Source organism: Ochotona princeps, chromosome 7, assembly GCF_030435755.1.
Source record: "Ochotona princeps isolate mOchPri1 chromosome 7, mOchPri1.hap1, whole genome shotgun sequence".
Classification (NCBI taxonomy): Eukaryota; Metazoa; Chordata; class Mammalia; order Lagomorpha; family Ochotonidae; genus Ochotona; species Ochotona princeps.
Window position 1 is genome coordinate 36,014,657 of NC_080838.1, and position 25,820 is coordinate 36,040,476.

The 25,820-nt window shown below is 42.5% G+C and overlaps 1 protein-coding gene across 2 annotated transcripts in view; it reads left to right on the top strand.

The window, feature by feature from the left end:
• The window catches only part of ALPK1 (alpha kinase 1), a 110,794-nt gene that overhangs the window by 62,179 nt on the left and 22,795 nt on the right, over nucleotides 1–25,820 (top strand). For both annotated transcript variants that reach the window (XM_058666938.1, XM_058666940.1), the window contains exon 3: nucleotides 1,715–1,869. In XM_058666938.1, coding sequence (XP_058522921.1) covers nucleotides 1,715–1,869 — 155 coding nt within the window. The remainder of the gene's footprint in view (nucleotides 1–1,714; nucleotides 1,870–25,820) is intronic.

The following is a 25,820-nucleotide window of genomic DNA, read 5'->3' on the forward strand; positions in this document are numbered from 1 at the left end:
ATACCGAGTAGTCCTTCTGCCTCAGGAAACGTCCTTATGTTTACACTGTTGGAGGCATGTCCACACAAAGAAATTGCAGGCCAGTGCCAAGTTAGGTTTTCTACCTTTTTTTGTTTTTGTTGTTCATTCTGTCATGTGTATTTTGCACAGTGTAACATGTCTCATGTAGATATAAGACTAAGCCGCTCTTTCAGCCATGATGGTCTTTTACCCATTGTGATGTGATTTATGAAAATGATGAGGCATGACATGTGTCATTAGTGAGCCTGTATGCCGTGGGCTGTATACCGAAAAAACATGCATCTGATTGGCTTGTGGGCACTTGGAAAAGGACATCTCGATTCCACTGTGAGCTCATGCCAGGCCTACCAAGAGCGGCTATGTTTGCTGAAGGTGGTAGACTTGTTTGATTTTGAAGGCACTGGCAGAGAGCAATACAGATGGCAAGAACAGGAAATGAAAGCCATGCAAGAATTCATGTAGTGCAATGTCCCAGACCATCTTGTTCTTAGGGAAAAAAACCAAGGGGGGTGGGTACATGTGGAGCAGTCAAAACAGTTAGGCAAAGACTACCGAAAAGGAAGAGGAGGAGGTAGGTGGGTTTTAGGATTTGATGAGCAACTAGATTTGGGTAGAAAGAGACTAATTCCTGGGTTTCAGATTGGGTAACTTGGGAAATGGTGGTGCCATGCATCAGAATGGAGATTATAGAGGGAAAACAGACTTAGAAAACAGTGCATGGGTTCAATCTGAGATATGTTAAATGTGAGAAGCCTGTTTATGCTGTTTGGAGCTGTTTTAAGCTGTTTAAGCCTATTATAGGACTGGTGAGCATACACACAGAACCCTTCATTCAGAATACCGGGGTCGCATCTACTCCAGAATTCAGAATTTTCCAGGGTTAAGGCATCTTGAAGTATTTGTATTATGTGTGACCTCTATTCTCTAGCAGAAAGTGTAGCAGCAATTGTAGTCCAACATTAAAATTGTGTTTGCAAAACTTCCGAGTTATTTCACCAAGTAGAACAAATAGCCTCTAGTCAACTCAACTCTAGTTGGGTGCCAAACTTACTGAAAAGCTTTCAGCTTCCAGAACCGTTCTGGTTTCCAAAACTTTGGCAGGAGATTGCATGTCAGTATTCAAAGTTCTGGTGCCCTATAAGCAATATAATACAGCTACTCACATGGAGCCATTGCACAAAGAATTAGCCCATTCTGAATCCTGTTTGTGCTCGTTGTAAGTGTTGTCGCGATTCAAGGTCCACAGTGAAAGGATGAGATGAGGTGAGGTCTTAGAGAAGCAAAAGAGGCTGTGCAAATGGCCTCTGCATTACTCAGCTGCCATAGGCCCCAAATGCCATTCCATTCCAGTCCCTGTCTCATTTTACAGGGAAAATAATATTTCCTTCATCCCTTTCTCTGATTCTTCATGCAGAGATGGTCACCAAAGTGCTTTACTTCCTTTCTCAATGCCTGACTACCCCAGTTTACCTGTAGGGCAGAGGAGACTAGGGCCACCCTGAACAGAGCCCCCTCACTATTATTCTTTGCGTCAGAAGCAACAGATCAGCAAGAGGTAAGGAAAAGTGTTGCTTTGTTTTGGGTTTGTTTTTTGAGGGGAGGGGGGGACGGCGAGGTGCTTCACCATAACACTGGTAGCTCAGCAGCCTTTTCTTTGACTGCAATTTCCTTAACTGAACTCTGACCTTTTCAGCTTCACTCCCCAGTGAGTTAAGGATCCTGCTCCAGGAGGCAAAGGAAATGAAGTGGCCCTTCGTGCCTGAAAAGTGGCAGTACAAACAAACCGTGGTCCCAGAGGACAAAACAAACCTGCAGGATGTGATTGGCGCCGGGTTGCAGCCGTTACTGGTAGGATGAACCACACCACCTGTCCCCTCTGATATCCGCAAATGAGGCAGTTAGACTCTAAGTGGTCCTAATAGATTCAATTTCTTTGAAGCACTAGACATCCTGCTACCCTAATGCTCACTCATGCCAGATTGACTAATGTGGGGGGAAGTAGCTGTTTGAAAAGCATCGTTTGTCCATAACATCTTGTGTTGAAGCCTCCTCTAGTAAAAGTGAGAAAAGTGTGGTCCGTGGGACTAATGTGATGCCTGTCATCCCAAAATGTTTACATATCTTTGGGGGGGGGGGTGAGTGAAGTAGTTTTGATCCCACTATGCCTCATATCCTGTTTCTTTTGAAATGCTGCTTCTGAAAAATTGAGTTGATTAAGAACACGAATTCACCACTGTTTCATCAATATGGCTTAGGAGGTAAGCTGTTGAGATCTGGCATAGCTATTCACTGTGCCCCGCCCCCCCCCGCCCCACCCCAGGATCTTTGTAATTAAGGTGCTTTGGGGAAACATCAGGGCAAACTCGTTGATGTGCCTTGACTCACCAGAAAGGAGTCAACTCTGTGTCTCCATCCTCAACATGAGACAGTCTCAAGAATGGTGCAGCAATTTGGATTAGGACTCTGGAGTCAGGCCCCAGGCCTGAGAATGGTGCATTTCCCATTCATGCAAGCATTACTTTTTGCTCACATTCTCTCAGACAGCTCTCAGGGGAGAGTCTACTAGTTTATCTGTGTTTTGGTTTTGGTTTTGAGAGGCAAAAAGGTACACGCATAGAGAGACAGGCAGACAAAGTGAGCTCGAGAGAGTGAGAGCCTATCCTTGGTCGCTCCTGAAATGCCACAATAGCCAGGGCTGTGCAAGGCTGAAGCCAGCGCCAAAAAGTCAATGCAAGTCTCCTACGTGGATAGCAGGATGGCTAAATACTTAAGTCATTATGGCTACCTCCCAGGGTACACATTAGCAGGAATTTGGAAAAGGAAGTGGAAATAGAACTCAAACTCAGGCTCCCTGAACTGGAATGTAGCTTGTCTAAGTGGCATCTAAACCATTGGGCCCAATGTCTACTAACTTGTGTGTGTTTATTTCTTGGGTTAAAAAAAAAACCGCGTATTTGTCTAAAGTCATTAGAAACAGTGACAATATCCCAAAATTTTACCATATCAAAATAATCAGATTATAATATTTGGGTCATCTCAAAATAAATGTAAAGACATTGTCTTTGCTTATTGCAGCAAAAATCTAGGACACTCCACAGCAACTTTAGAGGCTTGCCAGAAGCAATAAAATTTCCACCTCTCTCAAAGTCCCCAGAAAAATAAATACGGCATGGTAAACAGAATGGGGATTGCAGGCCAAGGAAAGTGAGTATTTAAACTAAAAACCATGGAGCTCTAGAGGTTTTTAATAAATGGGTTAGTATTTGTGGAGAAGCAATATGAAAAAATAGAATTTGTATCTAACTGAGGAGTTTACAAAATATTTACACATGAATCATTTTGCTTAACTCTCCGAGGGTATTATCACATTTTATAAATGAAGAAATCAAGCAGCACAGATACTAGTTTACCCAGGGAACAGACCAACGAGTAGTGGAGCTGTGCCTTTGCCTCCTCCTCCAACCACAGGTTGCCACTAGGAACCCCCAAGTGAAGAACTTAAGAGCACAAGTGGATGTTCTGAGAATTCTTTTCTTAAAACCAAGCTGGTGGCTACTTGATAGACCTGTGTGTGATAGTAATAAAAAAAAAAGTTCTGTGTCTGTGCTATCCAATTTGGTAGCTCCCCCAAACCACCTGTTTGGTCCAGGTGTGACTGAAGTTGCAGTTTTAATGATTTTGTCTGATTTCTATATAGCTGGCCATATTTGGCAAGGGCTAGCATTTCATTGGGCAATATAATTCTAAACGGTGGTTCTTTTTTCCCCCAATCTTTAAAAAAATTTTTTTATTATTCTGTATGATACATTTTTTTAGGTATAGAGATTCTCCTCTCTTTCTCTCCTTTTTCTCCCTCCCCATTTTCTGCATATTATTACAAAAGTACAGTTGTTTAGTAACAGTTACAAGTTTAACATCTGCTATTTAAGTACATCATGACATTGTAGGTATAGACAAAGACAGAAAACCTAGTATCATATTGTCAATCAGCAATGGACTGTTTCACTGAGAGTCTTCCTTTTGTACTGGAGTAGAGATGCCTACTGCAATGTATCTTCATTCACCTATATATTTATTTATATTGTAATTTACGTAAAGGTTGCCTTACATCAGAGAGAACATATTTGTCCCTTGGGGATTGGTTTATTTCATTTAGCATAATGGTCTTCAGTTGGGATCATTTTGGTGCAAATGATAGAATTTTATTCTTTTTCATGGCCGTGTAACATTCCATGGAGTAAATGTACAAAAAATTCTCTATCCATTTCTGTTTTGATGGACATCTAGGTTGTTTCCATATCTTCACTACTGTAGATTATGCCACAATAAATACAGGGTTGCAGATCCCCTTCTCAAATATAGATTTTACCTCATTTGGAGTGCAACAGCTTGATCACACGGTAGATAAATTTTCGGTTGTCTGACAACTCTCCATACTGACTTCCATTATGGCTGCACTAGCCTACATTCCTACCAACAGTGGAATAGGATTTCTTTTTCTCCACACATAAACCAGCAGCTATTGATGGTAGATTGAGTGCAGGTCACTCTCACTGGAGTTAGGTGGAATCTCAATGTTGTTTTCATTTGTATTTCCCTAATAGCCAGGGAGCCTGAGCATTTTTTTTCTCATATCTATTAACCATTTGAATTTGTTCTTTTGAAAAATGACTTAAAGAGGTGGTTCTTAAAGTGAGACCTCCCAACAGCAGCATTAGCATCACCCAGAGACTATTTGAAAGTTCATGGTCTTGGGCAACAGTCAAAAACTCTAGAGATGGGAGCTGAGCAAGGGTTATTAAACCACCTGGATGATTCTGATACATGCAAAAGTCTGTGGGCCACTCTTCTAAGAGATGGCTAGGAAGGCAAGCCAATGTGAAGGGGAGCAGAGTCCAGCCAGAAAATAACTTTGTCCTTCATCTGTTCTACGGACTGTTGTGTGTACTGGAGCCATCCTGGAACAGCTACTGTTGTTCCATTTGCTATTTGGGATGAGAGTAGACGTCTATTACGAAGGTGAAGGAAAAATAGCCTCACAGAGAGCGTGGTGCTTAAGTTAACTTTTTGGCCTCTAAGTTCCTCTGATTTTTGAAAATAGCCTAAGAGATGAAGCAATAACACATCACTGTAACCAAGGCTGCCTCGTCCTGTCCCATCCCTCAGTCATCAGATGCCCTCGCTGCATTCAAAGCTGCTAGTGACACCAGCTGATAACCAGAAGACAACTGAATTTTAACAGTTCAAGTCCCCATGCACTGGAGAGCTAAGGTCATTAGGACACAGGCCACTCGCAGTTGTTCAACTGTTTTCAGAATCCATTTATTATTCCTCCTGCTATGTGCCTGTACAAGGGAACTTCAGGGAGTTTATGAAAAACCACATGTGATTTAAAATCTATGCGAGGACTTCAAAAGTGTTTTGCATCAAAATAGCTTATATTTTAATTCCACAGATTTTTTTGAAATCCGCTCTCCCATCAAACAGACTTTGCAGTGGGAGAAATTGAAGTGTGAAGACATTTGAGCTCCATCCCTCAGGGGCGGCTCTGAGAGCCAGTCCACTCACTCTTCCATAGTGCCCTACGCATTTCATCTGAGAGATTTCTGAACCCAGAGCATTATTCTCTTACACTTGCCTAGGAATCTCCAAATTCAGCAACCACACCTCCATAAGACTGAAATTTTGAGTTCCAGTGCCAGACTCAATGTACCGTTGTTGACTCTGCTTTGTAAATGTGGAAAATTGTTATTGCTGTGGGCATCAGGCTCTCCCAAACTCTCACTGCTTTTAATATCTCTGCTTGGTAAATGATTTTTTTTGTTGTTGTTGCACTATGAGAATTTACTGAAACTGACAGTCCAGTTTCTATAACAGATTCACTGTGGGATTGCATTATCATGTGAAACAATAGCTCAAGGCTGCTGAATTTCTCTTTCAATTTTTACTATTGTCTTCACATAATTTCCATGAGTATCAACTCTCCATGATTTTTTGCCTTGAAATGAATTCTTTCCATAAAACTTCCCATTGATTTTTAAATTAGCATTGTACTTTGCTATTTACATAGAAACCTAACAAAACTAAGCATAGAATGCTTTTAAAAATATCAATAAGCAACCGTTTTCCATAGTTTCTGAGTTGGTAAAATTATGAGCCAAATAGAATGCCCATCTCGTAGTCTGAACTTCAAGAAAATGCTATGTGTTTTGTATTTTGATTTCTGTTCTCCACTGCCTCCCCTCGCTCCCTGTCTCCCCACCTTTTTCCTTCTTTCCCTTCCCAGCCCCCCCAGTCCCTGAGCCTTTTTCCTTTGGTGGCCACAGACAGAAATTTATTACAGGGGCCGAGCTCTTTTACACTCCACACAAAGCTTGCTGACTTGACAGAGTTTGCTCTCTCCCAGAAAAAAAAACACCTGCAGAATGCTTTCCAAGAGACCGGGAGAGATGGGAGATTAATGTGGCTGTAATAGTTGGGCAGCATTTTCTGTATTATGCCCTCTCCCCAGGTAGGTGGGTCTTTCCCGAGATGATACCAATTATTTACTGCTGAAACATCTGTTGATAACTGCAGCTGCCCTTGTAAAACAAAGCATATCATGGGGTCACGGGTATGAGGATCTACAATCTTACCTCATGCTAGTTTGGGTCTATTCATTGACGCCCCCAAGTCCATGGGTTACCATCATCTTTAATGTCTCATCCTGCATAGAAAATACTTTGTAAACACCGCCCTGCCCTGCCCTACACGCTTTGAAGTATTATTTCATCTTCATCGGTAATTTATATTCCAGGGCCATTGTGCTGTGGGAAAAAGAGGGGCTACTTTTTTGTTTTCCATTTAATTGTATATCGTCTGACACTTTGACCTGTATTATTAGTATTAGTCAGAAAAAGGATTTTCTCCCTCTCTTATTTGAAAATAAAATTTCAAGGGAAAGTATGCACGCCTTCAGCTCTTTTCACTCCAAACAATGTTTACACTCCGAGAGGGTAGATGAAAAGCGCCAGCAACTTTTTTCAAGTGCTGGAGAAGGGCATTTTGATTTCTGAAAGGGAACAGTAAGACTCTTATAAATATCATGCAGCAAAACCTTTGATGGATTTTTCAAAAGGTATTGAAGGCATTTAGCAGTAGCCTCTGTTCCGCTCAGCTTCGGGCTGGCGCGGTGGAGTGCTGACGCCCGAACTGTCCCTGTTCCAGAGCTGCCCAGGCGTGCAGGCTGCAACCTCAGTGCGGCTGCTGCCTTTTACAAAATTTTCAGTAACTTTCACTCTCCTAGAAAGAACAGCTGGGACACAATTAAAAACAATCTGAAAATAAAGCTCCTAAAAAAGAGACTGAGACAGCATTTGGCACATTCTGTGGTGGAGTGTCTGGATTTGAGATCTGGTCCTACTTCCTAATCCAGTTTTCCTGTTCACCTGCACTCAGATATAGCAGTTGATGGTTCAAGTGCATGGGTCCCTGACACTCTTCTGAGAGGCCTGCACTCAATTTAGGTGGCTTTGCTCTGGAAGACACCTGGAGGGTGAACTGATGGGTGGGTTCTCTTTTACCGTTTCTGTGTGTGTTCACTCTGCCTTTCAGACAAATGGAGGAATGTGTTCAGATGTCCACGTTGATGGTAATTAGGAGTGGATTGGGATCCGAGACCAGGACCCTTCTGATAGACTTTGATTTTGAAGTTTCCTACACAGAATTGGGACTCCCAGTGCTGGTGGGGAAAGGCCTGTCCCCAGCCCTGCTTCCATGGAGAGCGACTTTCTTGGAGTCAGTTCTGAGTATTTTGGGCCTCCTCCTCTGGGAAAAATGAGGTGCTTTTTATAGGTTCACAGAAAAGACAGAAATCAAGCAGACTCAGGATGAAAAATTTTTCCCCCTTTCCTTTTCAACTCTACAACCATGAAAATATGTAATTTCATAACCTTTATACCGCAAGTTTTTTTGTTGTTGTTTTATGTTTTTTATTTGTAATACCTACAATAGCCAAGGTTGGGGCAGGCTGAAGCCAAGAGCTACTTCACCTGGATTTGCCAAGTGGGTGACAGGAATACAAGCACTTGAACTATCACTCCTGTTCCCCAAGGTGTGCACTAGCTGGAGTGGAAGCAGAACTAGGACTCAAAATACATGTGCTTAGGTGTGGGATGTGAGTGTCCAAAACAGTGATCCAACCACAGTGCCTAATGCAAACCCTACAAATATTTTTTAAATATCTGTGTGGTTTTGGAGTGATTTGGAAATGAAAAGTTGTGTGTATGTGTGTCTGTATATACATAATGTTTAGTTGTTTTCTTGTGTTATCTTGGATTAAAAGAAAAAAATCCTTTATGGGAATGTATGAGCATGTGCAAAATTTTCTCTCTCTTCCTCCTCTCCCTTTATTCCTTCCCTGAATAAATATAATTAATTAATTAACTGAAAGATTGGCACAAAGGTGACCTTATTCCAAACAAGTGTTGTAACTGAAGACTACAATTTTCTAATTGTGTGTAAAAGGAGTCATGTATAGCATAGACACAAATATACATCTTAGGAAGTACATTGACCTGCCCAGGAAAGAGTAAATTTATGCAGGACCCAGGTGGATGTCAGGCTTGAGAGCCAGAGAGGAAGCATACCTAGAAACCACTACAGAAAAACAGCCAGAGGCATGTGATGGTTAATGAGATGCGGTGGAATGTATTGTTTTCCCTTTGTATTCATTATTGCCATGTAACTTCCCTGCCTTCCCTTGGAAAGAGCATAGCTTCCCACACAGCTATCACGCTTAGTCATATAACTTGTTTCAGCCAATGAGGTGTGACTAAAGGTGGCATATGCCAATTTCATACTAGTTCCAAGCCATCGTGTAATTCAGCCATTGGAAGTTTCCTTTTGCTCCATGAAGTAACTAAAGGCTAATCCCTCATTCTGGAGCCTAAAAATTGCAAAACATGTGTAGCAGAAACTCAGAACTGCATCTAACCTGCGTGCAACATGATGTAAGGACACCCACCAATAAACTTAGTCATTACGTTAACAACAATGACATTTTAAGATACTGATGATTTTACCAACTATTGTGGATTAAATTGTTCCTCCCCAAAATACACAGAACTGTTACCCTGAATGTCTCTGAGTAAGACTGCATTTGAAAATAAGATGCGTGGCCATGTAATCAACTAAGCTAAAATATGACCACACTGGAGCAGGATGGAACCTAAATCCAAGGTGACTGGTGTCCTTCTAAGAAAATGGTTATGTGAAGACATAGAGGCACAGGGAAAATACCATGTGATGATGTAGGCAGAGAATGGAGCTACGCCGCTGCAGACCAAGAAATCACAGGGTTGCTGGGAAAGTCAGAAGTTTAGAGAAAAACATAAAAGAAGTTCTTCCCTAGAATTCTAGAAAGTGTGTTTGTGATGACACCTTGATTTCACCACTAAAAGTACCAAACAATGTATAGCTCTTATTCTAATACATGCTATTTGTGATGTTTTGTTATGGGAATAATAGGAAATGAAAACATGAAGTGTATTTTGAAATTAAAAAAAAAAACTCTCAAATGACCTCCAGACTCTCAGCATGTTGTCCAGGTTACCTCTATAGGATAGAAAGCAAAGAAAATCCCAGCGCATAGTGATAAATAGAATCTGTTCAACAGAAACCATTTCTACAAGGACAAACATAGAGATCTCCAATATCCACCGCATTGAAACTTAAACATTACTGAAGAAAATATATTAAGAATAGCTCAACTGGCTATCCTCTAAATGTCTCCAAGCACCAGCACCTCATATGGGCGCTGGTTCATGTCCTAGCTGCTCCACTTTCCATTCAGCTCCCTGGTTATAACCTGGAAAAGCAGCAGAGAATGTCCTAAAGCCTTGGGACCCTGCAATCACGTGAGACACCCAGAAGAAACTCCTGGCTCCTGGGCTTGGATCAACTCAGCTTCAGCTGTTGTGACCACTTGGGGAGTGAGTAAGCAGATGGATGATCTTCCTGTCTGACTCTCCTTTCTGTAAACTTGCCTTCCAATAAAAATAAATAAATCTTTTTTAAAAAAGAAAAATGTATCATCTTCCTACTTCATTCAGTTTGGGAACCAAAGCACTATCATGAGTTTAAAAATATCTTCATTTAGATGTCCTCAATATCTCAAATCTAGTAAGTCTCAAACTGAACAAATCATTGTCAACCTCTTCTCCTAGTACCAACCAAATTTTATTCTCCTCCAGTGACCATTCTATCACAAATGATACAGTAAATCATACTCAAATCAAGGATCATCTTTGGTTCTATCCTGCCGCTGCCCCCAAGGCTCCTTCTCACTGATTACCAATCCCAGCTAAGTTTCCTCTTAAATGTCTTTCAGGTGCACCCCCTTTCTCCAGTTCTGATACACACATTCTGGTTCAGCCCCTATCAACTCTTTCCTAGATTATATCCAGCTCCTCTGTCTACCTCTCAGATCATGTTCTCTGAGTCGGCGAGGACAATAAGTTCACGCTGGAGAAGAATCAGCGAGGTCACAGAGCAGACAAAGCAGCTAAGTTTTGCAAAAGTTGAGGGGTCTAAAGTAATAGGAATCTATTTGCTGTTCTTGATACCTGTTTGTCTGAGGCCAGTGGAGGGGGTCTCTGCTTTTTGTCATTGGGGACCCAGAGGGATGCAAAATCTCCCACCTGGCTTATCACTGGCATCAAGTGAGAATGAGAAACAAGGGTTTGCACATCTGAAGTGCTTCCATACAGAGGTGACCACTGGTTAAGAAAAGCCACATGACCACACCTTTCTCTAAGGAACCAGAGAAATACAGTTCTATCCTGGCCGTCAGGATAAGGTGCAGAAACCCACTGGCAGGTAGTGCCCACAGAGCAACAGAAGGGTCTTCTCAAATAACAATTTGACATTTTTCCTGCTCAAGCAGTAGAGTGAGTAGCAATTAAAAAAAAAACATAGATCCTACGAAAAAACCCTTAAAACTAATATTGAACAAGGAAATCTTCTAAACAAGTGTGGATAACCATGTTCAATTCAGTGGTGGGATTGCAAGTTCTTCTTCGTGATGCTTTGATTTCTTTTTTTAATTTATCTCTCTGACCATCATAACAAAGGAAGAAGAGAAAGGAGGAGGAAGAAAGAGTGCCTTTGAATAGCCATGCTTAAATCTAGACAAGGTAACAAACATGAATTTCCCGCCATTTCTCCCAGAGTAAATATGAACACCAAAGTGCACATACCTTGACAGTGGTGAAGTTGAAGTCATTAATTAACTCAAGCAAGACACTGTTTCACTGAATATATACAATTATAAATGCAATGCTCTTGTTTCCAAATTTTTTCTCTTCCCATGGTCTCTTAGAAGCCAAATATTATTTTTTGGCTATATTTCCAAAGACCAGTTTTATAAAAAGATGCTTTTAATTGATTTTTATTGCAAAGTCAGATATACAGAGAGGAGGAGAGACAGAGAGAAAGATCTTCCATCGAATGATTCACTCCCAAGTGACCACTATGGCCAGAGCTGAGTCAATCCGAAGCCAGGAGCCAGGAGTCTCCTCCAGGTCTCCCATGCGTGTGTAGGGACCCAAAGTCCCGGGCTGTCCTTGACTGCTTTCCCAGGCTACAAGCAGGGAGCTGGGTGGGAAGCAGGGCTGCTGGGATTAGAACCGTGCCACATGGGAACCTGGTGCGTGCAAGGCGAGGCCTTTATCCACTAGGCTACTGTGCTGGGCCCTCCAAAAACCTTTTAGACACACATTCATGTACACACATACACCTAGGGAATATATGAACCTCAGAATGGTCATGGAAATAGGGGTAAAGCAAAGTTTATTTCAGTGCAAAATTTATTTTGAAATCCATGCATAGATTTTTTTTCATGCAAGTTTTTAATAAAGATTTACTTGGTTTTTATTGGAACGCAGATTTATAGATAGGAGAGACAGAGAAAAAGATCTTTCATCCTTTGGCTCCATTCCCAAGTGAATACAATGGCCAGAGCTGAACTTATCTGAAGCCAGGAGCCAGCAGCTTCTTCTGGGTCTCCCATGCAGATGCAGGGTCCCAAGGCTTTGGGCCATCCTCCACTGCTTTCTCAGGCCATGGGCAGGAAGCTGGATGGGAAGTGGAGCTGCAGCTGAAACAAATATTGGCACCCATATGGGATGCCAGTGCTTGCAAATGGAGAATTAGCCAGTTGAGCCATTGTGCCAGCCCCCCATAATATGAATTTTAATGAACATTTTAAAGAGGCCATGTATGCATGTATTTGAAAAATCATTGTACCAAAATTAGCTTATCTTTTACTTTCCATCTCCACACTGTTTTTTTAAAGTGCTCTCATGCACATAGCAAGAAAACTAGCCCCTACGAAGAATAAGAAATGGTTTTACACAGAGCTAGTAGAACTCGCAGGACTACAGCAGCCAGGTTTCCTAACTTCATTTGGCATCTGCTCTTGGAAGCCACAGGAATCCCCAGGCCAGCGAGCCTTTCCACAGGCTATTGTAGGACCGGGACCACCTTTTTCTTACTGCATTTCTGTTGTCCCTGAAGCCCCATAACTTGCCCCATGCCCTTCAGTCAATATAATTTGACTTTCTATTTAGAGCAGAATTAATTAAAACAGAAATTTTATAATTTTCTTATCATCAACACTTAGAAGCTTAATATCATCTATTGAACATTCTACCTTGTTTGGGCAATAAACCATATAAAAGATTCATATTCTTTTACAATACATCTCATTGAATAAATGAAAATCAGATGCCAAGATAATGGAGTCTCAGAAGGACAAATATTAGTCCCAGGGTCTATGTATTTTCAGACTTAAAGTATGATTAGAATCACCAAGGATTTAAACCCTGCTAGAAAACTCTGCCAAAAACTGCCTTTTTAATACGGTACTTTCAAGTTTCAATAAAAGATAAATTAAAATGGTGGCTTGTCCTTAAAATTCTATCAACAAAACTTTGGTTGCCACAGAATCAGGCATGCGAGTTATCCCTTTGATGAGGCCTAACCCTATGACATGAATTTCATGTCTCCCTATAATGAGGCCTGAAGGCTGAGCCAAGTCCCAAGGGGTTGATTCAGCTAAGACAAGTGGGCAGAGCGACACAGATGAAAATGCTAGCACAACATGAACAGGTTGAAGTGTTGGGCAGACAAAAGAAAACAGTGACCTTCAGAGAATAAATCCTGGGGATGTGTTCATTTGCTCTTGTCAACAAGTAAGATTAGCATCACCTCTTGAATCTTACATAGGAAGTGCATAAAGAACTTAGAAATGTCATCTCCATGTAGGTGGCACTGTTTAATATCAGGTTGGACCATATGAAAATGTCACTTTTGTAAGGTAAAAAATATCAAATACCCGCAATGGCTCATAATTCAGACTGATATACTCTGGGCAGCATGTAATCTTGATGACAATCCTACAAAAACAAAATTTATCATGTTTATTTTACAGATGAGGTGATTGGCTCAGACAGCTCAAGAGAGATTTCTAAGACATGCTACAAAGTTTGTGAAGCTGGAGTAGAATCTGAGCTATTCCCTACCAGCTGCCTCCCTCTGCCACTCTTTCCTCACAGCTAGCCACCTGCCTGCCTCGTAAAAGGAGCTTACCTCAGTCACAAGGACAGAAGCCAAAAAGCTCCAAGCTCAATAAATTCATAGGTTTTTAAAGAGTCAGTACTTCAGTTTCTAAGGATGTGTTTGTGCATCACAAAAGAGATTTACCATTTTCCCATGGTCCATTCATATTTGTTTTTACTTGCTCATTCCACTGGTAAGAGCTTCTGAATGAACACCATGAGGCACAAGTACGTTTATTTATGATGTGCATATTCTATGCAATAACATAATTATTTTAAAGTGGCAATGTTGACATGAGAATCTTTTATGTTATTATTGTGATAGAATGCCTAATTCATTTCTAAAATCTTTGTGTGGCCCTACGTATGAAGATGTGGCTAGTATGATTTCTCTCAGCACTTGATTTCAGTGAATGCTATTGTTGAAAAATTATGTACTACAGTGTACAAATAGAAATAGTCATCTGGAATAATTCATTCGTGCTACTTACATTAAATTCATCCTTTATCAGAAATCATTGCTGAAATACAGTTAGCAAATTTTTACCTTCCCTAATGTCAACTGCATATTTCTGCAAATTAATCAGAAGGTATTATTTTTTAACACAGAGGACAAAAACCCTATTCAAACTTCATTTGGAAGGTTTCTAAATAGATTAAAATATCCCATTTGTCTTGGATTCTTTTCATATGTGACGCATTATCTTTAGTATGTCAAGAAAGACACAAGCCTCATAAGTTGAGATATTTTTCAAAATGCCTGCTGAGTAGTATACTGATATCAGCACCTTCTCATGGCAGAAAAGGCTGGGAGATTCGCAGCTTTCATCTTTATATGTGGAAAAAAATGTCTATACTCTTTACAGTTGGCTGTTCCTTAAGGAACTTATTGTAGTCTTCCCTTTTTCATGAATTATTCTACAGGGTCTATGATTTGTGATATAAACTACAAATATAATTATGCAGGTACATGTAAACTGAAGACAATCTAATGATTACTGGAATCAGCTAGACACAGGATGACAAATACTGCATGCTTTCCCTCATGTGGAAGCTAAAAAGAGCAACATAAACAGGGTTGTTATTACTAAGCCTGGGAGGAATTGGAGACAGGAGAGGGTATAGAAGAAGGTTGGAAAATAGGTTCCAAATCAGAGTACATGTTATCCCTGTCTAGTAATATGCACACATTGGATGTGGGCAGATAGCCTACTATACCACTGCACGAGCCTCTAAAAGATTTCTTTATTTAAAATACGGAGTGGGAGGGGTAAGAGAGAGAGGCAGGAGGAGGGGAATGATGGAAAGAGAGAGAGAAAGAAAGGGAGAAAGAGAAGAGAGAGAGAGAGGTCTTCTACCTACTGGTTCACTCCCCAAATGTATACAACAGCCAGGCCTGGGCCAGGCTGGAGCCGGGAGTGAGGAATGCCATACAGGTCTCCCACATGGATACAAGGGGTCCAAGTATTTCAACCATTACCCATTGCTTCCTAGGAACACTGGAAAATGGTATCATTGGAAGAATAGCCGGGACTTAACTGTTGCCTTGATATGGAATGTGGGCATCCCTATTTAGAGGCTTTACCCTCTAAGCTGCAACACTGGATCCAAGAGAGGATTTTTTGTAAAATGGAAGATGTCGTAACTTATTTGTTTGCCAATAAAAATGATCCAACAGACAAGAGAAAATTAATTATGCCAATATGAGGAGCAGTGTCTGCAGGCAGAAGAATGTAGAGGAGACATCAAAATCAGCATGTAAGAAGTGGGCCTGAAAATTACCAGTGGGAAGGCAGGTGGGACATATGGGTTCCAAGGCAAGAAGTTGGTAAATTTGAGTAAAAGAACCAGGCCAATCCCTTCCCATTGGCTAATTTTTCTTAGTGAAACACAAAACAAGGTCATCAGCTAAGAGTGAGGAGGACGGAGGCATTCTGGCAGCTTGAGAGGAGAGCAGAAGGTGGAAAGGTGGCTGGCATTGCCAACCAGTGCTGAGGGCCAGTTTCAGGTTACAGCCATACCTCTTTCAAGTGTCATAGTGTTAAGTGTTTTTTTCCAGCCAGATCTACTCACCTAGATGGAAAGCCCAGTTAAGCAGAGAAACAGATATAATGTTGAAACCTTAGGTAACAATTATTAAAATTCGTCTTAGCTTTCTGAACACAACAATACAACACAAAAGAGCAAGCTTTATTCTTCCACAAAACAGAGGAGTAAATAGCTCCCGGACAAGTGGGGTGGAAGCACTTCTCTCTGCATTCCTCTCAATGCTGGAAGAACAGAAAGCCCTCACTGGGAGACAGGAGGAAGGCAGGAGAAGAGGGACACTGGCCTGAGTCAGACAGATGTGCCACCTCCCGTCCAGGAACTCCTTCAACTTCCAGAAGGCAGTGGTGGGGAGGGGGAGGAAGGCTGCAAGGTGGAGAGCTCTGGGCTTCTCAATTCTGGCTGCATGTAGTGGTGGGATCACTCAAAAGACACCACTGCCTGGGTACATTCCCTAGCTAGTCTAGGGTGCTAGCAGGAATATGGGCTTTTTGAAAATCTTCTCAAGAGATTCTAATCTGAGGTTAAAGCTTTTTCCTAACAAACAGTAAGCATTACTGGAATTTTTCAGCAAATAAGATGGAGCCAGAAAAGGGAGGAGGGTTAAGAGTGCTTTCTCTCTCTCTTTCTCTGTATGTGTGTGTGTATATGTGTATGTGTAGTGGAGGGTACTATTGTGGCACAGTGCGTTCAGCCTCTACTCGTGACAACATCATCCCATACCGGAGTGTCACTGAAGTCCTGGTTGCTCCACTCCTAGTTCAGCTTCCTGTTGATACCTTTAGGAAGGCAAAGGAAGACGACTCAAGCATTGGGGTACCTGCCATTCACGTGGGAGTTCACAGTGGAGTTCCTGGTTCCTGGATTTAGCCTGCTCTTGTGGCCATTCAAAAAGTAAACTAGCAGATATTAGATCTCCATTGCTTATTCACCTACTCTCTCCATTTCTCTTACTTTCAAATAAATCATATAAAGAATGCCCTTGAAAAGTCATTACCTTGATGCATCATAGCATTGTAAGAGGGGAATGAGGACAAGATAGGACTGTTGTAAAGAGTCCAGGACAGCAAAGTGAGCAGAACGTGTGGCCAGAAGGATTGCAGAGTTGTTGAAGGTGAGGTGCAAAAGGATGGAGTTGGAAAAATAGGAAACAAATATTAGAGAACCTGATGATTGACTGGAGATGCTGATAGGTACTGAGGTAAAATTGGCCATGGCAACAGGTGACTGAAGTTGGGTGTGGTCTTCATCTGTTTCCCAACACTGTAACTGATTACCACGAACTGGGTAACCTAAGAAGAAGAGTGTATTGATCTCATGGCTCTTGGCTGCTTAAGGTCAGGTGGCTGCTTGTGGTGAGGTCTTCATGCTGGAGGGAACTCCACACAGTTCAAGGCAGTACAGGGCATCACCTGGTGAGGCACAACATTCTTTTCACATAAACCCAGTGTCCCACTAGATTAGGGTCTGCCCTTACGACCTCATTGCCCTGAATGACTTCTTGAAGGTCCCTCTTCCAAGTACCATGGTCAGATGGAGTTCCTACCCTCTTCATACCTCATATGGAGGATTATGTTTCACCAGGAGTTTTGGCTGGAGAGATCCAAACCACAGCTGGTATGGAATAAGAGCTTGAGAGAGAAGCCAGTGTTGGTGAATTATCAATAGGTTAATTATCAGTGTGGCTTTGACATCACCAGGAGTCACAGGGGCCATGGGATCCTTGGTTCCAGAGACAGGAAGACAGCAGATCCGCAGTTCCTAGGGACCATGAAGTTCAGCAGGCTCCTGGTTGAGTAGTTGTCTATTTTGCTGCTATTGTTTTTGCTATAACATGAATCCAGCTCCATCAGCAACAGATTCTTTTTCCCCACAGAATACATGGTTGAACAAGTAAGAAACAAAAGCTCCTTAGTTTAAGAGGGGTTATAAGCAATGACTATAAACAATAATTGAATGAAAGAGACCACTTCATCCATACACAGTAAATTTTAAAGTAATCACAGATCTTTAAAACTATCCTAGTATAATATTTTTTCTTTTTTAAATTTTCTTTTATTTCCTTAATATAGCATTCTTTTTTTAAAAAAACTTATTTATTTTTATTGCAAAGTCAGATATACAGAGAGGAGGAGAGACAGAGAGGAAGATCTTCTGCCCAATGATTCACTCCCCAAGTGACAGTAACAATCTATGCTGAGCCACTCTGAAACCAAGAGCCTAGAACTTCCTCCAGATCTTCTATGCAGGTGCAGGGTGCAAAGGCTTTGGGCCATCCTCGACTGCTTTCCCAGGCCACAAGCAGGGAGCTGGATGGGAAGCAGGGGCTGCTGGGATTAGAACCAGCACCCATATGAGATCCCAGCACGTTCAAGGACTTTAGCCGCTAGACCACCACACTGGGCCCCCAATATAGCATTCTTAACCATTGGTTTGATAAAGACAGAAACCAAAGCTTGATGAAACTGTATTTGCTACAATACTGCAAATATACAGAAATTTCTTTCTTTTTATTTGTTTTCAAAATTTTAGTTTCCACCAATAAGGGAGAGTATGCGGTATTTGTCTTTCTGGATCTAGCTTATTTCACTGAATATAATATCCTCCAGTTGAGCCCATTTTATTACAACTGGTGGAATTTCATTCTTTGTTACAGTTAAATAATATTCCATTGCTTCTAAAGTTTGCTTATCCTTTAGTCATATGATGGACACCTCAGTTGATTCCAGATTTTGTCTATTGTGAACAATGCACATATGGTGGGGCAGGTATCTCTGATTCATTGTGTTCATGTCTTTTGGATAGATACCCAGTAGCAAGATTATTGGGCTCTATGGCTAATCCATTTCTAGTTGTTGTTGTTGTTGTTACAATATATTTGAGAAGGTGGGAATGAGGTATTGACATAGAGAAAAGGCTTACTACTCTTTTCCTAAACTGCCTGGTTCACCATTGGCAAAATGAATGAAAATCAATGAAATATTTACTGACAGAACTTCACACATTAAGTAAGTTAGATGTTTTTCTTGGCTCCCTCTCACATTTAGTGGATGGACAAAAAGGAATATGCCAGATTTGGTCATCACTGAGTTACAGGACTGTGGTTTGTCTGTAACGTCCTGCTCTCCCCCCCTGTTTTTACTGTTGATGAAGAACCATGCAGGCAAGAATCATTTTTCATTGGTTTATTCAGCTAATTTTTCACCTCGGGATATTTCCCCTTCATTCCATCTTTCCCTGCTCCCCCACCCCAATCTTCCAATTTGTTATGCAGCAATAATTTCCCTTCACAGTGCTGCTGCCAGATGGCTTCGGTTCTCTGCCCCCTCTCCCAGCCCCCCTTGAGAACAGCTGCCATTGTCATTGCTGTGAACACATCATGGCTTTGAACCCATAGCTGGGACCCAACCTTGATGCTCAGCATCAGGAGGGGCTGGTGTTAATGCAAGGAACCATGAAAGCAACACACACTTTGCCTTGCTACTATTGAGCAAAAGTCCTTCAAAAAACCTCTTTAGCATTTTTGCAGTCATCTGGTTATCCAAATCTCATTGTGGAGTCTAATTCCTTTACCACCTGACTGGGCTTCCTAACCATGAAGTTCCCTTTGAGCCTTAAACTCAATTAGAACACCACAGTTCCCACCCTAAAAACAGATGTGGTAACATGACTGCTGAGGGGTGTGTGTGTGTGTGTGTGTGTGTGTGTGTGTGTGTGTGTGTAGAGAGAGCGAGCTCATCCATTTTTGAGCCTCTGTAGAAATGCAACATGCTCTGGTATGATACATCCAGAGATTTTTTTATTTAAAAAATTATCATTCAGTGAGAAAAAAAGCAGTTTGGTGGCTGGGGGGAAATAGCTTCTGCGCCTGTCAGCCTCTGAGAGAGGTAGCATTTTCCTTTTGATGGTGAGATGCGCGGGGGTCGTCTGGGGAACTACAATTCTGTTACTGTGACACTGCTTAAGAAGATCCCATTTTTGAGTCCTCTGTGACGGCCAGTCAGATGTGGGCCTGAAAACACAAACAAAAAGAATCCTGAATCAAATTCCCTGTAGACCAATATGCATTTCAAAGGCTTGGCCCATGTAGTCAGTGGGTTAGGGTTTTTGTGTTGTTTTCTTTCTTTTTTCTTTCTGTTTTGGGGGGTTAGGGGAGGGAGAGGGGCTCTCTTTCATGTTAATCGAATTGTGCACAGCCCAGGCAATTTTTACCACGTTAGGGAAACTTTCCCTTCAACGGCCTTCCTGACCACACGCTCTGGCCGGCCTCCTTTCACTGGGCACTGCCGGCTGCGGTCAGTACCCTCCACCCCCTACCCCCGAGCACATTTCTGGGTGATTCCCAGGAAAGGGGATGCATTAGGCTCTGTTGCTCAGGAATGCACTATCCCTTTCCTTGGCAGCAAATGAAAGTGGGTATTAGTTTCTAAGAGAGCCGGGAGGAGCACGTGAGAGGGGCCCAAGCATGATACCCCCAAACCTACATGGAACGCCCAGCACGTCTCTGTTTTGAGAGAAAGAGAGAAGAAAAAGAAAAGAAGAGAGCACCTCTCCTGAGCTGCCTTCTCTGCATTTTGCATCATTAGGTTTTGGAGAGAGATGCGAGAGGTTTGGGTCCTGAGTAGAACTAAATTATGCAGCTGCGGGGATGCCAGGCCCTCCAGAATGGGATGCTCCGTTTAGACTTTCCACAATGCTATTGAAGTGCTTATTTTCCTCCTGAAGAGACACAAACAGATGCAAACTTCTGTAAACACTTTAGAAATGAATTCAGTGAGTTTGGCCTCTCAGCAGTGCTCAATAGCTGACAGAAAAATGTCTAATTAGTGCAAGTGGAAATAATAGGGCCACTTGGATTCCTTCCATCCTCCTCCAAGTCTACTTTTCCAAGGAGCTCAAAGACCCTTTTGTGTGGCAGGTCACTCTCTCTCAGGCTTTTGTGATCCAATCTATTAAGAGGAGAAGGGGGGAAAATAGATTAGGCCACGTTCTGAGCTCAAATATGGTGAGGGGGTGGTGGTGCACACGGGATGCCGAGCAGAGTGTTGGCAGCGCCAGTTCACAGGTGCACCGAGAGACGGTCCTCCGCTGGCCAGGCAAGAGCAGCCTGCCTGCGTGCTGAAAACCCTCCCTTGTAAGAAGCAGCATCCCACCTTCTACTGCCACACAGCCTACCCCTTTTCCATTCTCCTTCTCTGCTTCCAGCTGCAGCAACCCTCAGTGTTGCTGAAGTACAGAGAGAGAGAGAAAAAAAAATTAGAGGGGTAGCCATTTTCTGAGTTAAGTCTCATAGAAGTTATATATAAGACCTATTATTTCAGTCTTGGTCCATTGAAAATTCCACTGAAAGTTACTCTGGGAGTCTGTCTTTGAACATTGTAGATATGTAGCACACAGCTAGTGGAGATGAGTAGCTGATTTCTTTTCCCCTCTTGTTTTCATGGTATTCCATGTCATCTATGAAGCACTCATGATCTGCTAAGCTTCAGGCTAAGCATTTAAGCTTTTATTTATTCATTCAATTTATTTTAAAGACATACACAGAGAGAAACTTAAAAAGAGATTTCCTATTTGCTGGTTTCCTTCCCAAATGCTTGTAATAGCCAGGGCTGAAATAAGACAAAGCTAGAAGCTTAATCTCCCACATGGGTGGCAGGAACCCAACCACTTGAGTCACCACCTATTGCCTCCCAGGGTGCTTATTTGCAAAAAGTTGGAATTGAAAGTGAAGCTGGAAATGAAGCCCCCATGCAACATCGTAACTGTTGCACCAAAAGCCCATGGCTATGCTGGACAAGTGACCTGAGTTCCAAAGTACTGCAGCAAGACATCATCCACACACCACAGATGAGGTTCTTGAGACTCGAAAGATCCAGTAACTTGGGATTGGTGAAACCAAGAAGCAAGCTCAGAAACCTATGTTCTACTTCCAGATTTGTAATCTCTGAAAGTTTGAATAATTTCTTATTGTCTCCAGGGTCTCTACCTGATATCCGTCATTTTTACTTGACATTCCTGAATACGTCAGTTGCAACTGTATTATAATCATTTTGAGGTAACTTTGTATAGATTTACTTTTTTGTGCAGTACAGGCTTATTTTACACTTGGTAACTTTTAATTTGATGCCAGCCATTGATGATGGATATTTTGTATGCTTATAAATTCTTCATCTTTGTTCTGGGACTCAATCAATTTAAGTAGTTTAATCCTTTCAGAGCTAGTTTCTAGGGAATGACATTGTGGCACAGCGAGTTAAGGCACTGCCTGAGACAGGACAGCCACATTCTATGTCACAGTGCTAGTTTGAATCCTACCTGCTCTACTTCCAATCCAATTTCTGGCTAATGCACCTAAAAAAGCAATGGGTAATGCTCCAAGCACTCAGATCCCAGTCACCCATGTGGGAAACCTAGACAAAGCTCTTGGTGACTGCCTTTAGCCTTGGCAGGCCCCAGCTATTATTGACATCTAGGGAATGAGCCAACTGATGGAAAATCAATCTCTCTCTCTCCCAGTCTCTTTAAAGCTTTCTTACAACGAATTTTCAGACTTGGACAAGAGCAATCTTACAATAAGGTTATTTTTGTCAAATAAAAGCAAGACCGTCCAAGCACCCTACCACATACATTATGGATAACAAGCCTTCCCATTCCAGCTGCTGATAACACAGTCTACCTCAGGCCTGGGGATGGGCTCCTCTGCTTGCTTCAGGAAACTCTCTGCCCAGTCTTGCATAGCTTCCTTCCATGCATGAACTCACTTGTATTCTGCTGAAGACCTTTAAGGAGAACCTCTGCACATCTCTGGACTTGCCCTCCACAGCTCCTTCCTTCTGGTACTGGACCTTGTGAATTCCACCAGTGTCACTTCCCCAGACTTCAAGAAGCTCCATCTCTGCTACTCAGCGAGGTTCCAGGGATTCCTGTAGTACTTATAATGTTTCCTGCAGCTCAGTGGGAATGGAGCCTAACTGGAGCAATTCCTAGCTCAACACTAAGTCATTGTTTGCTCTCCTGGCACCAAATTCTAGAGCATTCCAAAGCATTAAAATTAAAGGCCAAATCCTGGCATGTTTTCTCTCCTTTCTCTTATTTTAAAACAAATAACAAGAACACTCATTTCATTTGGAATTCTCTTTTATTTGTTTTCCTTGGAATTTTCTCGTCATGATCAACATTGCGGGTGGATAGCCATGTGGGACTCAAGAGGGGGGTTCAGCCCTGACTCCAAAGACCAGCCTCCCTTTTCTCAGATGAGGTGCTGATTTCAATCGCCTTCATTAGGTCACAGGGAGGTTGAAAATGTGGGGAGAAAATGGAACCCTGTGCACTGTCAGTGGAAAATGGTACAACCTCTCTAGTAAACTCTATGTAGGGTCCTCAAAAAATTAAAAATACAATCTCGTATAGTTTAGCAATTCTATTTCTAAGAATGCCCCCCAAAACCAGGATATCAAAGAGATATTAGCGTCATTCAGAATAGCCCAAGATATTACAGCAGCCCAAATGTCTATCTACGGATGAATGAAGAAACAAAACGTGGTTTATACACACAGTGGAGTATCATCCAACTTTAAAGTGCAAGGAAATCATGTAGCATGCTGCTGTGTAGGTGAACATTGAGAACATGATGCTAAATGAAGTTAACCAGTTACAAAAAGACCAGTGTTACATAGTTCCACCTACATGAGGTATACAAAGTTGTTAAGTTCATAGACATAAGTAGATTAGCGGTTTCCAGGAGCCAGTGAGAGGAAGAAAAGGTAGATTGTTTTTTAATGAGCTTGCTCTTTCAAATACGCAGAATGAAAAGTTCTGTAGCTGTTTCATAACATAAATGTATTGAACATTATTGAAATGTCTACTGAAAAATGGTTAAGACAATACATTTCAAGATATGTATTACCTCAATTTTTCCTTACTTATTCTGTTTTATTTATTTGCAAGGCATGGAGAATGAGAGACAGAGATCTTCCATCTTGCTGGCACATTCCCCCAGCCCTTCTCAAACACCTGCAACAGTCAGGACCAGGCTAGACTGAAACCAGTAACTAGGAGGTCAATCTTGATTTTCTACATGTGCAGCAGGAACCCTAAGAACTTGAGCTGCTGCCTTCCAGAGTACTCATTAGCAGGAAGCTGGAATCAGAAGCAGAGCCAGGACTCAAACCCAGGCAGAGACACAGATTATGAACACACAAAGTGACATCATAACTTCTATGCCCAATGTCAAGTGTTTTTCACCACGGTAAAAAAGAGAAGGCTGAATTTCTGCCTCACTCTAACATCTTTTATTTTGTAGCTTTCCAAAATCACTTAACCTTTCAACCTCTCTAATTTTCTTATTTAGAGTGTTTAGCTATTACAAAAATTTAAATAACGGGGTCGGTGCTATGGCTCAATTGTCTAATCATCCACCTGCAAGCACTGGCATCCCATATAGAAATCAGTTTGTATCCTGGTTGCTCCATATCCTATCCAGCTTTCTGTTTACAGCCTGGGAAATCAGTAGAGGATGGCCCATAGCCTTAGGACTCTGCACCCGTGTGGGAGACCCTGAGGAGACTCGTGGCTCCTGCTTTTGACTGCCTGGCATAGCCTGCCTCAGCCCCAGCTCTCATGCTCACCAGCAGGTGCTACAGCCTAGGAGAGGAGTTCCCCAAGCTCCCCTACCAAGCCCAGCTCCAGCCACTGTGGCCATTTAGGTAGTGATCCAACAGATAGAAGATCTTTCTGTCTGTCTCTCCTCCTCTCTGGAAAATCTGCCTTTCTAATAAAAATAAATAAGTCTTTCTAAAACTTTAAATGAGATAACATATGGAGAATATGTTCCAAGAAGAAGATGGTGCCACAAACAAGGAACTCATCATTGTTACAGAGGAAAGAGTCAGGAATCACTTCTGGAAAACAGCCTGCCTAGGAACCTACATCCTAAGCAGCCACCAGAACCATCTCAAACCTGAATTACACACTTATACATAGGAAACTCTAGAACTTGCAGGTGAGAAACAGGGAAGTACAACATCAGAGGCTGCCACCTTGAGCATTCTAGCCTGCCCCCAGTACTGGCTTTCATGCTCATCAGCAGTAGGTATCATCCAGTAGGTATAGTCCAAAGTTCAAAGCTCAAAAGCTCAAAGTTCCCCCACCAGACCCACTCACAGCCCTGAATCTTGCACTTGCTAGGGGGCACTGCAGTCCATTCTGACATTACTTGCACCCAGTCCCAGCACCCTTCAATGGGTGCTGTGGCCCAGCTTTTTCAGCCCACACCTACTCTGGCTCTCTCTCATGCCCAGCAGGTTCAGCAACTTGGTCTAGTCTGGCCTTCCCCAAGATCAAGCCCAAATGCCAGATGACTTGTGCTGCACTCTTGTGTGGAATGGCCCACCCCCAGTTCCAGCTCTCATCTAACCAATGGAAGCAGTGGTCCAGCAGGGGAGTACCCAAGGTTTGCCTACCAGGCCCTCTCCGAGTCCCAGGTGCTGCAGCCTGGTCTGAGATGACCTGCCCCCAGTGTTGGCATTCTTCAGCAGGTGCTACAGCCTGGTTCAGCCCAGCTTACCCTCAGTACAGCTCTTGGGTACAGCAGCCTAGCCCAATATGGTCCACTACCAGCCCTCATGTAACCTAGTGGGTGTTGCAGTGCAACCCAGCCTAGTATACATTCTGTCCTGACACTTGCTCATACCAGTTTGTGCTGTGGACTTACCCAGCCTGACCCTCCTTCAGACTCAGCAGCCCACATGTATGACAGCCTGGCATAGCCTGCCCTCAGCCCCAGCTCTCATGCTCACCAATAGGAGCTACAGCATAGGAGGGGGGTTCCCCAAGTTTCCCTACCAAGCCCACTCCCAGACCCAGACTTTTGCATGTGCTGGCAGGTGGTATGGCCCAGCCTAAGATGGCTGGCCCCAATCCAAGCACCCACCAAAGGGTACTGCAGCCCAGCCCAATTGGCCCAAATCCATACTGGCTCTCACCAGCAGTTCCCACAGCCTAGCCCAACCTAGTCCACTCCAACACCCAGTTCTCACCTGGTAGTGCTGCAACCTAGTCCAGACCATCCCATACCAATTTTGGCTCCTGTGAGCCTCTGCAGGTATTGTAGCCTAGCTTAGTTTGGCCCACACCCAAATGCGGCCCAAACACATG